Source organism: Ailuropoda melanoleuca, chromosome 14, assembly GCF_002007445.2.
Source record: "Ailuropoda melanoleuca isolate Jingjing chromosome 14, ASM200744v2, whole genome shotgun sequence".
In the NCBI taxonomy this organism is placed as follows: domain Eukaryota; kingdom Metazoa; phylum Chordata; class Mammalia; order Carnivora; family Ursidae; genus Ailuropoda; species Ailuropoda melanoleuca.
Window position 1 is genome coordinate 49,234,202 of NC_048231.1, and position 18,727 is coordinate 49,252,928.

At 35.3% G+C, this 18,727-nt stretch overlaps 1 protein-coding gene across 2 annotated transcripts in view; it reads right to left on the bottom strand.

The window, feature by feature from the left end:
- Positions 1-4,111: 4,111 nt before the first annotated feature.
- VAPA (VAMP associated protein A) overlaps positions 4,112-18,727 on the bottom strand; it is a 39,812-nt gene continuing 25,196 nt past the window's right edge. Inside the window, exons 5-7 of one of the 2 annotated variants that reach the window (XM_002921720.4) lie at positions 14,195-14,329; positions 9,742-9,915; positions 4,112-6,565 (exon numbers count right to left, since the gene is read on the bottom strand). In XM_002921720.4, the coding sequence (XP_002921766.1) occupies positions 6,407-6,565; positions 9,742-9,915; positions 14,195-14,329 (468 nt within the window). In that variant the 3' untranslated portion in view covers positions 4,112-6,406. The remainder of the gene's footprint in view (positions 6,566-9,741; positions 9,916-14,194; positions 14,330-18,727) is intronic. The other variant, XM_002921721.4, reaches the window with a different exon arrangement.

Sequence of the window (18,727 nt, forward strand, 5' to 3'; positions counted from 1 at the left end):
TGAATTTCTCAAGTGAAATATTTTCCTAACTTTAATTCAAAGTAGCATGATACACACCCTCATGTATTTATCTACACATTACACATTTAAGAATATACTTTCAATTAAAATAGCACAAAAAAGCAAGTTTGCCCCTCCAAAAAAACTGTCTTAACACCTTTATATAACTCCTAACAAACCTCTACTTCCTAAAACACACAACTACTAAAATAAGGAATTCTTATTGCTCAGGTAATGTAAAATAGGTTTCAGTCACTTGGAACTGCAACTCTCTACACTTTTTTTAGACCTGAGGGGTCAATAACTTCTCACCCTCAAAAAAAATGGGATATTCCTCAGGAGTCTTAAATATCTGTATTCCTTGACACACTTTATTCCTTGTAGAACATCAAGAATTTATACCACAATTTATCAAAATTCAGATACTGAAATATTGGTTAATTTTTTTTTTTTAAATAATGGTTAAATCTTAAAGGACCATATAGAAGAGTGAAGTCATACTGTTCTCCAGCCTTGGTTACATAAACCATTCCTATAAATTCTATGGCCGCCTCCTTTCATACATTAATAAATTGTTTAGTAATGTTCCTACTGATTTTGTTCACGAGCTGAGATTGTTAACCGGCAGATGTTTTCTCTGCATTTCTTTGCGAGATAAAGGCAATAAAATCTTTGAATATTTAAGATCAAATGTTTTCACATAGAAATAGAAGTATAGCCTTTAGAAAGGGATCAAAGGCATCAAATAATTACCATAAGAATTTTCTGTGGAGACAATATTGGACTTGGACCAGAGTGCAAGTCATTCCCTTTCCTTCTAAATTCCAAGAGTTAAAAGTATGGGCTCTGGGACCAGACCTTTGGGATCGAACTCCTGCCCTGTTAAAGCTCTGTAAACCTCTCTGTAAACCTGTCTGCCCCAGCACACAATGCAGATAAGAACATTACCTGCCTCATAGGACCTGAGTGAGGATTTGACGGGTTGACATAAAGTACCTGGCACATATTCATAAGCACCTTGAAAACCATCTCATACTCTGAGAAATATAGGATGGGCAGAATCAATTTCTTAGTGGGTAATCACTTGGGGTATCAGCAAAGTGGTAATTAAAAAATTCTTCAAATCATCTTTGCAGACAGCTCACATGTATTTACAAAACATGTGCTGGCATTTTACAATCCTAACTTCTACAAACAGCTCTCGCATTAAGCAATACCTAAAGGTGACTCCTGAAACATTTAAGAGAAGTGGGCTGAGGGGGCAGAGGAAGAGAGAGAATCAAGCAGGCTCCACGGCCAGCACAGAACCCCACATGGGGCTCAATCTCACAACTCTGAGATAATGACCTAAGCCCAACCCAAGAGTTGGACACTTAAGCAACTGAGCCACCTAGACACCCCTGCAACTTAATATACAAAGAATCCTGATAATACAACTGCCTTATATAAGACTTAAATCTTACTTAGACATACTTTGTACCTGGCCTTAGCATTTAAAAGCCTATGAAACAATTTTCTGGCTGCAGATTAAAATGACTGGAGCTTAAAACAAAATGACCATGGCAGGTCTCCACGCTGGACCAATTAAGCCAGTATTTCTGGAGGTACTGTTCAGGCATCAGTATCTTTATTCTTTTAAGCTCAAGTGAGTTAATGTACTACTGTAGTTGAATACCAATGCTAAAAACAGAAGAGTTATCTTAATAGTTCCCTGAACCTTCTTTCAAGATGGGGGTTATTTATATAACTCTTACACTGTTGGTGGGAATGTAAACTGCCACAGCCACTCTGGAGGTTCCTCAAACTTAAAAATAGAAGTTACCCTACAACCCAGCAACTGCACTACTAGGTATTCACCCAAAGAATACAAATATACAGATTCAAAGGGGTACATGCACCCAGATGTCTATAGCATTATCAACAATAGTCCAAACTATGGAAAGAGCCCAAACATCCATCGACTGATGAATGGATAAAGATGGGGGGGCGGGGTAATGAAATATTACTCAGCCATCAAAAAGAATGAAATCTTGCATTTACGACAATATGAATGGAGCTAGTGTATTATGCTAAGCAAAGAAACTCAAGAGAAAGAAAAATATTATGATTTCACTCACATTGAATTTAAGAAACAAAACAGATGAACATATGCGAAGGGGGGGAAAGAAAAAAAAGGAGAGGGAAGCAAACCATAAGAGACTCTCAATGATAGTGAACAAAGGGTTGATGGAGGTGGGAAGAGGATAGCCTAAATGGGTGACGAGCATTAAGGGCACTTATTATGATGAGCACTGGGTGTTGTGTATATGTAAGTGATGAATTTCTAAATTCTACTGAGTATTATGCTATGCTAACTAGAATCCAAATAAAAATTTGAAAAGGAAAAGATGGGCCACTGATCTTTCCCTAACTTCATAAAGTTATATAAAGGAGCAACTGGAAAAAAAGAAACAAGGTAATTAGGAAGGTATGCCTAACTAGAAGGGGAACTACCCGACAATCAAGTTTTCTGTTATACACAAAACGTTCATAACCTTATGGTCAAGAAAGTGATTGTAAACATAAAGCAATCTGACAACCACTTATACTTGGTGTTCAATTTTCCACAGAGAAATGATTAAGTGAAAAATATAGGCTACAAAGTTGTATATACAATAATGCTTAAAAGCATTAATATTATAGGGAAAAAATAAAATATTCATACAAACTGACACTGCTGGATGGCAAGATTTGCCATTACTTTTTATCTTTTTATAATTTTTTTCCAAATTCCCTAAAATGAACATAGTATTTCTACAATCAGAAATGTAGGAAGATAAAATTTCCTTTCCTTTAAGGATGAATGCTCAAACTTCTTCACACCAATGTCCATCAGGCTGAGCATTCCAAAGAGTCCACTGTTCCTGCACAGAACTCTCCAGAAGTATGGCTTCTGATAACAGTGGGCTATCAAATATGGAACTGAAAAACCCAGCTGTTCCTACTTCCCATGAAAAAGTACATCTAGGTCACTAAGGGAGAGACTATCTGCCATCAGAACTCAAGTCCTAGTGACTGACCAATTACTACTACTAAACATAAACACACAAACCATCATATCTGTTGAAATCAAATTCCTTTGTTTCTTGGAAAGGAAAATGACACTTCACCACATTTTTAAATAGTTTATTTATTCACGCAATAGTCTGATTTCCTTTGAAAGCTAGAAAATAAAGATCATTTATTTACCTTCTTATTTTGTTGTTTTTCCATACGGTAAACATTGATCTTTCCCTAACTTCATAAAGGTGAATTTTTTAAAAAATCGGCACACACCAAAATCACTGAATAGGAATGTGCAAAGCTCTAGGAAAACTCACTCAAATGTTTTTAAAGTGGCAGAAGATCACAATTTGGGGACATATCCTATTAAGAACTTTTTTTTTTTATCTTACTGATAAAACTTGCTTTCAAAGTGGCATGTTTTGAATGATTAAAATCCAAAAATAATCCCCATAGCAGAAAATCTCAATTTTAGAACTTCTGAGCTAAGATACTTGAAGGAGAAAGAAACAATGCTGTTTTTCTTTGACCAGAACTTTTGTTTTTGATACACACTTTTCCAAGTGTCATCTTTTTTTTTAAAGGTAACAAATCACATACTCAGAATACAATTCTTAAATTTGTTTCTTGTAAATACAAGAATGGGCAAAGTTAAGGTACATTACTTATAGAATGAAATAAGGTAGTGCATTTAGCGTCACATATGAACTTAAGGCCTTAGTTACTTGATTGTGATTTCAATATTAGCAACAGTATTATTTCCCTCATGCTTACATACACAAGTAAGCAGGCAGACAAAGCAATTTCTAAACATGTAAGGAATGAAGACAATTTAATCTATATATTATCAGTCAATTAATACAGTTGGACTCTTTCAAAGTAACCGTTGGTAGTAAAATAATCTCACCACATTTGACACAGCAATTAAAAGAATAGAAATTAGGTCTCCTATACAATCAGAGCATCTCCCGACGTGTAAAGCAGTTAAAAAGCCCATGTATACTTTATTTTGCAGATACTGCCCAAACTACAATCTACCCCAAAACCAACCTCTGCATAATGTATTTTGTAAAATGCCTATCTAAAAATACATTGTATTTCACAGTATTTATTACCAATATGGGAGGGGGAGGGAGACTTCTAACCTAACACTAAAACCAAACATACACAAGACTATTCAACAGTAGCCTGTAATACAATCTTAGGGTACGAAATTTCACATACATTTATTAGATAGCATCTTATGTTCATAATTTCAGTCATGTCAAATTAGGATTTTTTTTTTTTTTACAAAGTTACTAGAAAAGACACCAAGCTGAGTCAGGAGAGCAGATTTTCTAGTTCCAGCTCTGCCTCTACCTACCTGTGAGACACAGGACAAGTTCCCTTAATTCTCAGAAAGGCCTCAGATTCCTCAACTATAAAACAAAGGGGCTGAAATAAATGAGTTCTAAAGCGCATTCCCATAAAACGGGATTTTGCTAAATTTTTGAGAACTCAAAATTTTCAAAACATTATAGCTATGAGATATCAAGCTTGATACTTATCACCAATAATGCTGATTTATAGAGAGAGCTTTAAGCCAAGGAACTACTGATCCTGCATTTATGGGACAAAATTCAAGATGTTTTTTCCACATGCTTTTCCAGTTATCAGAAAGGGGGGGAAATTTTACAATGACTGCAAGCGCTGGAACAGTGGAAACATTACCTGTAGTAGCATGCTAGTAATGGACAGGCATTACTTGTTTGCTTTTAGTAACTTTTGCACACAAGCAAGAGGTTTTATAAAAGATACCATACAGCACAATGACACAACATACTACCTGTGGCCTGACAAATTCAAAACATACTCAAAATGAAAAGGCAACCAAAATACTTTAGGAACATTTCACTAATCTAAAAAATGTATACAGAGACCTGGGCCTAACACACTTCACTGCACCGCATCAAGTCCCAAAGTCTGGTTTCCCTTTCAGAAAGAAGTGCATCTTTTACAAAACTAACACCAATTTTCAGGAATCAAGAGTCTCTTGTATTGGACTGCACTCAGTAGAAAAACTAAATATATTGTCTCTGGTTCCAAACTTTTCTACACTAGAAGTGAAATAAATGAAGACATAAGACTAAGTGCAAGAAAGAATCAGACCCTAAAATGCGTATTTATACTGAAAATGTGTTTCACATTAATAGGTAGATTTGCAAAGGGTAAAGTCACTTTCCACAAAGAAAATTCCCAAGACTTGCTTAGTAATTCCAAATTTCCGCAATAGAAATTTACTTTGAATGTCAGATAGAACATGAAAAACACCTACTTTTAAACTATTTTTATGAAATGTTCTAAAATAAAAGGAGTTCTTAAGCTGGTTGAAAAGCACTGGACTAGAACCAGGAGAATTAGTCTTCCTTGAGAAGATACTAGAAGAACCTGTAAAGAATGGGGTAAATCAAATGCAACAGAGCCACAAGGCATACATATAAACAGACTAAAATTATAGTCTTTTTATTTCATGGGATTTCCTTATTTTATATTATCTTAAGGACAAACTGACTGTGATCTTCCAAAATACCAAAAGTAGCTTAAAATTTTATCAATCCCTTTCCTTAACAGAACGAGGACTTTTAACTACAAATATTATAATATCTGAAAGGGTTTCAATACAAGATAGAATTATGCATCAAAAATTTCAAATTACCATACAGTGGACTCCCTGGTATCCCCACCTAATGACACGACACACAAACAAGCTATCGAGCAAAAATCTGTTAACAGTTTTATTTTTTTTTTATGTTAAATACCATGGGACAGGATTGTAAGGATGAAAAACTCAGTCAACAACTGCCTCACAAAGGATAAGAAAAATTCTGCCATGATATTAGCAAAGGTAAAGGAGAAAATTTACACTGTAAGAGGCACCATTTCCCCACAGAATACCTCTTGGCATTTCCTGAATGAGTGGGATTAGCAATCTAAATAAATCATATTTCAAGAGGTAACAGCAACAGATAAAATTTAAAAGGATTATTAAAATAACATTTACAAGACTCTGAACAATTCTTGAACTCTTATTAAAACCACAAAGAAAGAACAATTCTTTATTTATGAATTTCATAAAGGACTGAATGTGCAACTGACATCTGCTAGTGATGATCTGGTAATATACAATTTGTCCAGGAGCCGAACAGTTTGTTTTATTGTGTTTTCTAACCGTAAGAGATCATTAAAGGCAAAGCCTATATGACGCTGTACACACAAAAAAAAAATGGTCACCGTGGGCCATACTACCAATGAAATGGTAGGTAAACAAATCTTTTTCTGGTCAAGAGAAAAAAAAAAAAAGAAATAGCACTCTGCATGCTTCACTCTACAAGATGAACTTCCCTAGAAAGAACCCGATGAAAATGGCTGCAATTACGACAAGAAGGGAAGGAAGAGGACTGGCGACATTATCTCTGAAGGATGCAGCTGAGGTTGATCCAGGTTTATCCGAATGTGCTACCTTTCTGAGCCTTAAGCCTTCATCCTGAAAAAAATATATGCACAAAGAGGTTTTTAAAAACAAATATGCATACAGGAAAACTGCCAAGCTACAGATCTATGGCCAGTAAGCAGGTCAGTGTGCATGTGGCTGCAATGGAACTAGGGATCAACTGCTAACCAGCTTAAGACTTTTTATAGTGATAGAAACATTCTAATACTGGAGTCTAGTGATGGCTGCACAATTCTATTAGTTTACTAAAAATGACTGAATTGTACATTCACAATGGGTGCCTTAACGGAATACAAATTATACCTCAATAATTTTGATTTTAAAAACTAGAGCTAAAAAATATACTCCTAAAAAAGTGAAAAATCAGATACGGCTATATTTATATAGAAGGAAAAAAACACCCCTAAAATATATTAATACAAGTAAGGAAGTGTTCTGTGCATGCACTTATTTCCATGGTGGCCCATGGTATTTTTACACTGGTTACAAAAGACCACCAGGAGCAAAGCTGTGGTCTGACAGGTTTAGGGACACACTACAACCAGGGCACCCACACAGCAGAGGCACAGGGAGTATATGGCCAAAGGAAAAGACAGGAATTTTACAGGATTTGGAGGAAGGGAGAATTTCAGGATAAAATGTAAATATAGCAAGTGTTTTGATAAGCTCAAAGCAGGAGGTCCACGTGTACAAGGGTCAGCACTGGGTCTTGACTTTAAAGGAGACACCGAATCCTGCTTCTGTGGATAGTGGATACAACAAGCTACAACAGCCATGGGATGTTGTATGGAGAACCTCCCCTACCCCCCATTTGAGGCTATGCCCCTGACTGGAAAGGGAGGCTGCTTTTCTGTGTCAAAGTGACTCAGATCCTCTAGACAAGAGTGGGCTGCTTGGTTCTTACCGGTGTGATTTCACACAGCAAAGCTTTTGACAGTACGATTTTAGGGGACAAGGTTTCTCAGTAAGAAAGCAGTAGTCACTCAAAATAGGAGGATGCTATGACACTTTATCAGCCACAGTGTGATCTTGGGAAAAATACTGATACCTGTTACCTAGGCAACTGGCTTTATCTGTGTCCATCATCCAACCAGATGAATGACAGGGCAGAATTTTACTTCCTTAGTGCAAGCTCATTTTTTATTTTCTCACACTGATTCCTCTAGTATGCTTTACTAATGCCAAATGAAAGAAAGAGTCCACCTCAGGTCATACTCTTTTATTTGCAATTACTGGATTTTCTGAGGGTTGCTGGGGTTTTTTATAGTCTTATGTTCATTAGTCCTGTATGAAGACAAAATTATTCTCAATCCCATCAAGAACTTTAAACAATCTTCCTAGTGATTCTGATTTACTAGGTCTGGGGAGGACCTCTATTTTTAAAAAGCTCACTAGGAGATTCAGATGCACAGCCTGAATTAAGAACCACAGGACTAGAGGAATAAAAAGGAACAATGATCAGACATGTTCAAGAAAGTTAATCTGCCAACAAATTAAGATGGGTCTTACATATGAAATGTCAAGAAAGGGCCTGAAATTGATTCTATAAGCCAATGGTCCTCAAGGTTCTTTTGTTTTAAACAGCAGAACATTTTTTCAAATACCATCTCCTACAAAACATCAGCCAATAAATAAAAAGGAAAGACCAGCACCCAAATCTCACCTTTGTCCCTGTTCACACTCTTCCTATTTTTCAGCCCTGCCCTACTTCTATCATTCCTACCATTTCCACTTCTCCCCTCCTGCCAAGAGACAAACAATGGCTTTTTGAACAAATGTAATGAGCATGCTAAGGAGCCCATCTTTCATCAAAGAACAGAACTGTACCGTGGTAGTCATGGCAGATAAAGTAAAGGTAAAAAAAACAGCATCCTTAAAAATCTATGATGTGTGGATATAGGTGTGAAATGAAGATAATCTTTCCACTATCCCAAGAGGTGGTGGGGGCCTCTGAGAGGTACTGTGAAATAGTAGATAGGCAATTATTTCAGCACAGATCAATTCAAGATACAGTGCCCTTGATTCAGAGTGTAGGTAGTTCCAATATACATTTAACAGATAGAAGAATCAAATGTAGATTAAGTCCCTTAATTTAGCTTATTTACTTACATACATTTTGTATTCTCTGATGGCAATTTAAAGATATTCAGGTCTTGAAATAATTACTTGTCAAACGCAAATTATCAATACACCTCACTAGTCCTCATTCACCAATTCATCCATTTATTCATCCAAATATATGAACGACTACTATATGCATGTGCTATGAATGCAAAGATGAATGAGCACAGGTCCCTGCCCCCAAAGAACTACCATCGACTAGAGGGAGAAAGGCCTCCAATGAACAGGATAGAGGTTTCATGGAAATAAAGGAGATAGCATTCCAAAACCATATTTCTCTTCTTCTGGCAGGAGAGAGTCCTAGAAAAGTTTATATTGAAAAGATGACAAGAACCAAGGACCAACAGACAATCATGCATGTATAATGTGCTTGTAAGGATAGGGATGGGATTTCAGGGCAATCCAGTCAGAAAAGAATTCAAGCTAAAGCAAAAAAAAAAAAAAAAGATCATTAATAGAGAGGCCTCTTCAGGATACGCTAGTCCAACACTGTCCTAAATAAATATAAGCTTCAAATGTGAGCCACCTATGTACTTTTAAAGTTCCTAATAGCACACTGAAAAGGTAAAAAGAAAATGGTAAAATTAATTTTAATAAAATTCAATCCAATATAACCAAAATATTATTTCAATATGTAGTTATACAAAAAAGAGGTTTTTTGAACTAAGTCTAAGAAATCAATCAGTGTTTTATACTCACAACACATCTCACTTCAAACTAACAACATTTCAAACACTCAACAGCCACATATGTCCCCTTACTATATATGGGACAGCATCATTTCAGGCAATTCATATGACTAGGGCACAGAATGTAAAGGCTGTTACAAACAAGAGAGGAAGCTAGCCAATGCCATAGGTCAGATCACAGATAACTAGGGCATCTACTAGGAAAGGAACTTGCAGTCAATGAGAAGTCTTGGTAAAACTACAGAGGCAAGAGTGGGGAGCAAAGGCTAAGACATATCAAATTAGGGAAAATGAGAAGAAATGACCAAGGATAAATTTAAAAACTGGTGGATAACATGTCCTAATAATATTCACATATCTTATGCCTTCATTTAAATCAACTTATTTTTAAAAACTTACTCTCAGGTGTCGATTTTCTTCTGATAGTTTCATCATTTCTCCCTGAAGTCTTTTACATTCTTCCATGAGTTTCCTTGTTTCAGTATCGTTGAGTGAAACACTATGTGGTTTTGGCATGGGTCCATCTTGTTTAGAGGCATTCAGTGGAACAGTTTTGCTAGGTTCCAGGTCATTCTGTATTACAAAGACAGTGGCACTTTTTTAACTCACTAAATCTCCTTACAGATTTTAAACAAATTCAAGTTGAAATTCCATACCTTTCTTTTCCAAAAAATCATTTAAATGGAAATCTTTGAGGTAATGACTTCATTAACAAGAATTTTTTTAAAATACCAAAGGTTACAGTCAATTATGAACAGTTTTAGCAGGACTAAATCAATAAAGGTCAGCAGTAAGAGAAGTCAAAATAAGCAGCCCACTCCCTCCTCTACTCCCAAAATCCTTCACACTTACCTCCACCACAGCACTTATCATATACCATAATAAGGTATTTTTGACATTCTTTCCTACAATACTTCAAAGACTGGGAGAGTAAGAGTCATTTCTTTTTATATTTACCCCTAAACCCAGCACTTTGGCCAAGAGTAGTTATTCAATGAAAGTATACTGCATGACTGACGCCAACCAAAATCCAAATATGAAGGTCATTTTCAGTGCTCTGATTCTGCATTTCAAATAAGATTCTGTGGGGGTAGGGGGGATATTATAGTAATAATTCCAATGAAATTATGAGACTACCTGAGAAAAACACTTAAAAGAAAACCTAACTTCTATTAATGGAAAAAAATAACTAGGATATAAATATAGAAGGGGAGATAATGAACACAAACATATCGTGGTTTAAAAAACAAAAAGAGAAAGTATGGGAGTTAATTCCATGTTCTTAAACTCAAACATAAATAATTCTTTCAAATTATTACCAACACTGTTTGTTTAATTCATGAAATTCCATATGGAATCACAGCAGTACCTAGATACTTTTAAAACTGTGAGCCATAAAACTGTAATTCTTACCAACACTCACCCAATATAGATAAATATCTAGAGCAGTGCCTAAATACAAGTCACACAGCCTGTGGTCCAAAGTGCCTCAACATCCTTTACCTTAATGTCATTTACACGATCACCTACACCGTAACAGTATCAGTACAAGTCATCTCTTTAACTAAAATTATACTTGCTAGAAATTTAATGTTAGTTTTTTTTTAAACTGCTTTATTCAGATATAAACTTCTAACAAAAACAGTTCCAAAATCAACTTTATGTCATTCCACATACTCAGTAAGATTTAATTACAGGTTACACATCTACCACACTATCCCAGGTCCCAAATTTATATTAAGTGTAAATAATTGTTAGTTCAAGGGGGCAAAACTGATATCTCTTATGAAGGGAATGTGATTTGATCACTATGCCTACACCCATGTAAAAATTATTAGTTATAATGAGGTTCTAATGTACACCACTATATATTTTACTATCAACATTCAGATTTTTCCATTTTCCTTCAGAAGCTTCTCAGCTGTGAAGGGTTTTTAAGAAGCCTACTTCCAATTTCTCTGAGTTGTTCTCTTGCTAGCTTTCTTGTTCTTCACCCTATCTTCTCCTGTCCTGACGAATTCCATCTCTGTTAGTAAAAATGTTTCAAATATATTTTGTTCTCCACCAATATTTTCTTAATCTCTCTTAACAATAATTAGAATTCATTTCAAAATGATTTTTCCAGTGTGCTCCAATTTCAAACTAGAACAAGTCCAAATTTGGAAAAAGAGGGCAGCTCATTGCCTTCCTCTATAAAGATGAAAGCAACAGTCAACAATATGGCAACTAAGGAATCCTCAGGTTCTGATTAAGAATTGGGAAAAAACATATACTCATAACCAGAAAGTTGACTAAAAAAATCAAGAGGAGATACATGAGGCCAACAAATGAAGAGAAAAAAATTAAAATGAGGAATCATCAAACTCTTCACAACTGGCTTTGTATTTTTAAATAAATTCTTGAAATTCCAGAAAATTTAGAATTATCAGAAGGAGAGGAAACTACCAATCTCATCAAACCAACCCAACTATTATTGATGTATTATCTTCCAATATTCTCTCATATGCACGTTATAAAATCAGCATACACCATAACATTTTTATCTTTATCCATTTATATGTATATCTTTTAATTATCATTTTAAATGATACATCATTAAATATTCTATTCTGTGCCTAAGTAAAATTACTTAAACATCTCACTCTTTTTAGACATTTGATGGGGTAGCTCCTCACTCTCTGGGATTTTAAATACCATGTCAACGAATATCTTCTTATGGTTAACAGAATTAGATTTTTCTTTTTCACTGAAATTTTTCTTAATGTTATATTCTTTATAACAAAAAGGAAAAGAAATGAAATAAGCAATTTGTGGAGCATAAACATAAAGGCTAGAATGCAAAAGATATAGTGAAGTTTAAAAACATTTCAACAGTGAGTCAACTAAGACATGAGACAAGTTACTTGGAGTACACTTCTGTCAAGTACTGTCAAGTACTATTTAGGCCCCCTACAAACCAGTCAACATACATAGCAGATGCAATGAAATCTAATTTATTTGTGTATATTTAAAGTATAAGCATATATAACCTAACTTAACTGGGGGCTAAAAAGGGGGAGTTAGGCAGGGGGCTGAGTCATTCATGTATTAACCATCTGAAGAGCCTGATGGGAACACTAAGGCTACTGTGACTGTAAATATATACTTCCATTCAGGAGCTCCGTTACTGAGGTTTGGCTCCAGAAAAACAGCTCATTCCTTGAGAGTTGCTTCAGACTGGTCCAGAAAGAGGAGACTGGTTGTTCTGAGAACCATGAAACAAGCAAACTAGAGGGATTCAACAGGCTGTGACTCTTAGGGAACTGATAATAGTAACACTATATTAACATTATATTTAATACTGCAACTAGAATAAACGGGAAGGTCAAGGCCATATCAATTAAGAAAATATGCCACATCTTGTACATTTTCCACTACTTTATATTATTTAGCCTATCTACAATAATCCCTTTCCATCCATGAATTGAACTTACTTCTGTATTCCTTTTTAACAATTTTTATAAATTTCAATCCCAATATTCTAAATTATTCCCATGGGGGGTAATTAGAAAAACACAGCAAAGGACTGGAAACAGAAGGGGCAAGGCAAAATATAAGGCAAAACAGGTTTTTGCAATAAAGCCTTGAGAAGAACAAGCCTTGAGCTAAGGAACCATGAATATGAGGCTACACTCCTATGACTATTATGAGTAAAGGATGTAAATGAATATAAAAGGTGGGGGGCACCCGGCTGGCTCAGTCAGTGCAGCGTACTACTCTTGATCTTAGGGTTGTGAGTTCAAGCCCCACATTGGGTGATTACTTAAAAATAAAACCTTCAAAAAAAATTTTTAATGTCTATAAAGCGAATTAAGACTAAAACTAAGGGCTATGGCATAAAATTGTTAAAGGCATAATTAAGGCCTTAACGTGGGAAGAGAGAGTATTTGAAAAACAAGGTTACTGGAGACTTATTTTTACTCTAAAAAACCAATTTACTGTTTCTGTAGAATCACGATTCCCAGAAACAAGAAACTAAAATCACAAAATCAAAAAAGTATCAGACATTTAGATAAAGGATCAAAATTAAAGCCTCAGTATACATATTCTCTGCAAAGCCAAATCAAAGTATAAGCAACCTGTTCAAACTGTGTGGTTCCTGAAGTTTCTAGTAAGCAAAAAATGGTAAAGGGAATCATACAGCAACCATTACACCACCCAGAAGTCACCATTATCTTGCTGACATCCTGTCATCTTACTTAACTGTTAAGTACACAGGTACGTACGTACATACACACACACGTACGTACACACACACACTCAAGTTCAACTATGACCTAAGATCTTTAGGCTTTAACCACATATTCTGCTACCCTGGAGCACTGCAAATAACTAATAGTGACAGTTAAAGAAGGGTTACTATTATTTGTGTTTGATAACAGAACATAAAATACTTCATTTCTAATATATATGAACAAATACTTGCCTGGAGATCAATGTTTGCCAGCTCCTACCTTTACTGCTATACCTGCTAATCTATTCAAATAAACTCCTTTTTTAGAGAATGCTCCCAAAATCTCAATGACAGAAAAAATTATACCAACTTCATAACAATGTTCACACTTAGATTTGTTCTGCTCACTACCTGAGATTTTATTAAGTGCTCCATTTGCTTTTTTAGAACAGAGAATAGTTTCTGTGCATGATTTTTAAGTGATTTATGGTTCTACTGTATTTTAAAACGCAGCTGAAAATTTTGATTCTATCTATTTCATATAATACACTCATAATACCATGTACATGCTAGGTAACTACATTAACATAACCAGTAACACTAGTAAACTCCTATGGCTGTTAGCTCCCTAAAACAAACCTTCTGCTTCTCCTGTTTGAACACATTGAGTCCCCTGGGGTCATTCTTCGTATTATAACTGCCAGTTGTTGGAACTGTGTTGCTGACGCTGCTCATTGAAGTGACAGCCGGAGCAGTCCCTGGTGGAGTTATACCCTGAGGTGGCATGGGAAACATATTCTCAGATTCACATCAAACTGATTTCTCCTGCATGGTACTGGGAATGACTAACACAGAAATCATTAGGCTCTAAGACATTCACATTTTATTCTATAAAAATGTATTATATATAAGATATAACGCTAATAGTAACTATGGTCAAGCAAAAAGTACAAAAGTTTCTGTAGCTTTTTATATTATTTCCCAAACAAAATCAGCTATGATAAATTTGCATTATGCTAATTAAATGTACAAATCTTATTAAATTTATGCTCGCCCCATGTTGTCCTAAACACCTTCTAATTCTGCAGCTCTTAATTTCTGTTGCTAATCAATGCCTGTCAATATCTGAAAAATAAGCACTTCATATTTTCTTATCTTTAGTAATCCTCAACCTGAACAATTTTAAGTTAAATCAATTTTTTCCTCTAGGTTCAAAAAATACAATATTTTATAAAACTCTGCTGTACTCGACAACACCCACCCCAAAATACACACATGCACACACACACCGCTCTCCCAGGACCAAAAAACAAACTTAAAGATGCATATAACAGTCTACTCTATCAGTATCTCCACAGTTCTCTTCCTATCTTCTCAAATTTTAATACAGGTGAAAATAATAGGATACCAAAATGTTGATACACACTTTGAAATAACACTTAGTGATATTCAGGTCAATGTATACAACTATGAGAACTCCATCTCACTTAATAATGCACTGTCCCCAATCTGTTCCTTGGCTCAACACAAAACAACGTATATTTAAACATAAAAAGTCTTTGTATACATAGGACCACTGAAATTCCTTGTTCTTGACAACCCATCAGTCTTAAGATAAATTGGTATTTTTTTCCTAGAAAATATGTCATTAACACAAGTTAGGATGGAGGGCATAAATGAAATGCAATACATTTAAGAAATCTGGAAAATTTCAAGTAGAATCAGAGGCCTCAAAATAAAGAAAAAAATTTTTAATTGAACACAAAGAATTAAATAGGTGATAAAACACCATAAAATAACAATTAAAACCACATTCAACCCTGGGGAAAAAAAAATACTACCACTAAATAGACATTAGATCTCATAAGACAGAGTTGAAAATAACTGAAAAGAGCTAGTAATTCCAAGAACCCAACTTTGCAAAAATAAAGCAGTCAACAATTTTAGTACTATCTCCCTCCAGCTATCAACAAGCCAGGGAACATGCTGAATGGCACTTGTTACTAGCACTGAATACAACTCAACTGAAGACTCTATGGGCCATTAATTTACTGAAATATATCCAAAGACCTACTGTTCCCTAGGACTAGGCTGACCACGAATTTTAGTATGCTTAAGAACAGTATTAGTTAATGCTTGCTGTACTAGAATAATTATTAAAGGTACCTCCATTTAAAAAAAAGGGGGGAGGGTTCCTGGAATCCTAGGTCACTCCATCTATGATAAGAATCAAAGAATTACTTCCCAAAAAGATGCCTACTCTAACGATGGTTCAAAATAAGTTAGAACTGTTTTGCCAAAAAAAAAAAAAAAATTTTTTTTTTAAATTAAAAAAATTTTAAAAACAAGAACTCAACCACTATACTTCTAGACCTGGTATCTTTTTTACCCTAAAAGACAACCACATAACTTCAATCATTTGTTTATATATTCAGTATCAAGGTCCTAAAAACTTAAAAGAGATCAATAAAATAATAACATAATCTTTTCCCACTGTTCTTAAGAACATGTAAATGCCTAAACACTGACAGCATACCTAAGAAGATCCAGATCCTCCAACCGGTAAGATACACTTACCTAATGTAATTAAATCAAATACCTATCTACTTCTTTTTTGAGGCAAGATGGGTGAGGAGGACCTGGGAGCAGGAATGAGAAAGTGGGATGGGGTGGTTAACATAAGCCTAATTTCTCTCTACACAAATATTATAACTAATAAAATGAAGTTGGAATGACAAAATAACATTATGCAACCCTAAATAAATTAATGAATCTTAACTATAGTTTCTCAATTTTGGCCTTACGGATGTTTTGGGCCAGATAATTCTTTGTTGTGAGGATTGTCTTACACACTGCCGGTGCTGAGCAGCAGCCCTGGCCTCCACCAATTAGATGCCTTTAGGACCCCTCCCTCCTAGTTGTCACAACCAAAAATGTCCCCAGACATTGACGAATGTACCCTCAAGGGCAAAATTACCCCTGGTTGAGAGTCACACGTTAAACACGAATGATCACTAACTTCACCAAAAACAAACAAACAAACAAAAAAAAACTCAACATTGTATATTGAGAGAATATATCACCACCTACAAAGCGGTCTTACCTCTCCCCCCATCCCCACGAAAATAATTCAAAACCTAATCAAACCTCTAGATCCAATTTTAGAATATGCCAAAACAAGACAGGTTAAATGACAGGGCAAGAATGTAATCAGCAAAACCTACTCTATAGGGAAAAGCCTATAGGACAAAGTCAGCTTCTTTAATAAAATTTGCAAGAGAAAAACAGAGGCAATCTACGGATTAAGAGATTCAGAAAACATATCCAATAAGCAGTACGTGGACTTTATTCTGATCTCAATTCAAACAAATTGCAAAAAAATTTTGAATGACATTTGGAGACAAATTTGAATCTGTCTGAATAGTTTGACATTAATGATATTATAAGCTTTTAAAGGCTTATTGGCAAGGAAGTGGAGAAAGGGGAACCCTCCTACACTGTTAGTGAGAATGCAAGCTGGTATAGCCATTCTGGAAAACAGTATGGAGGTTCCTCAAAAAGTTGAAAACAGAGCTACCCTACAACCCAGCAACTGCACTACTAGGTATTTATCTAAAGGATACAAACCTAGTGATTCAAAGGGGCACCTGCACCCCAATGTTTGTAGGAGCAATGTCCACAACAGCCAAACTATCAAAAGAGCCCAGATGTGTATCGACAGATGAAGGGACAAAGATGATGTGGTATATATACACAATGGAATATTACTCAAAAGTAATTAAATCATGCCATTTGCAATGACATGAATGGAACTAGAGGGTATTATGCTAAGTGAAATCAGTCAATCAAAGAAAGATAATTATCATATAATCTCACCCATCTTGTGGAATTTAAGAAACAAAACAGAGAAGCATAGAGGGAGGAAGGGAAAAATAAAATAAAATGAAATCAGAGAGGGAGACAAACGAAAAGAGACTCTTAACCACAGAAAACAAACTAGAGGGGAGAGGGGTGAAGAGATGGGGTAACTGGGTAATGGGCATGAAAAAGGGCACGTGATGGAATGAGCACTGGGTGTTATATACAATTGATGAATCACTGAACTCTATCTCTGAAACTAATAATACACTGTATGTTAACTGAATATAAAATTAAATTAAAAAATAAAAGGGGTAATGATAGTATTGTCATTAAATTCTTTTCTCCTTTTTTCAAAGTTCTTATCTTTGAGTAATACATACCAAAACAATTCCAAATAAAATTATATTACATCTGGATTTGCCTTAAAACAATATGTGAGACGAAAAGGGGGGGGGTGGTTAGATGAAATAAGATTAACCATAAACTGGTCATCGTTAAAGCCAGTCATGGGTTCACAGGGGTTCACTATACTTACTCTAAGTGTTTAAAGTTCTTCCAAAGAAAATGTTTTAAAAAATGATCTTTATTCCTTCCCATTTAATAAGGCAGTAACTATACCACAATCCCAAGTAGTTCAATTAGCAGAAATATATTCTGTAGCTAGTTCGTCTAGGCTCAGAATCAGTCTCTGGAGTACTCTGAAATTATACTGAACAGACTCTGGATTACTAATGATACCTGCTCTGAAAAGGCTCGAGGGCCAAACTATTTCTGTTCATGCTCCATGGTATGGGACTCCAGAAACTACATTCAGTATTGATTCAGGCCCTTTAGCAGACCCAAAACCGCTTTCTTGGATTACTATGTGCCATACCTATGTGAAGGTATACCTGCTACTCTCCTCTATGGGGTGCTTAAAATGGCTAGGTGCAACTATGGTAGCCATATCATTTTCATCAACTTCTGGCTTGGTTTTTTACTCTGAATCGACAATATCAACTACTTGGGTGAGCCCTTTGCAGACTATAATCTCAAATTGTCTGCTATACAGAGTATAACAGAAGTCCAGATGAAAGACAGTAACAGCTCCAAGTTTACTAAAGAATTATAAAAGATGACATAACACTAAGTGAGAAAATATCCAGATGTGTTTCCACTCAATTTTACTTCAGGAAATATATCCGAAGAAAATGAAAACACTACATCAAAGAGATACCTGCATCCCCATGTTTGCTGCAGCACTGTTTACAACAATCAAGACGTGGAAACAGCCTAAGTGGCCACTGACCAACGAATGAATACAGAAGTCGT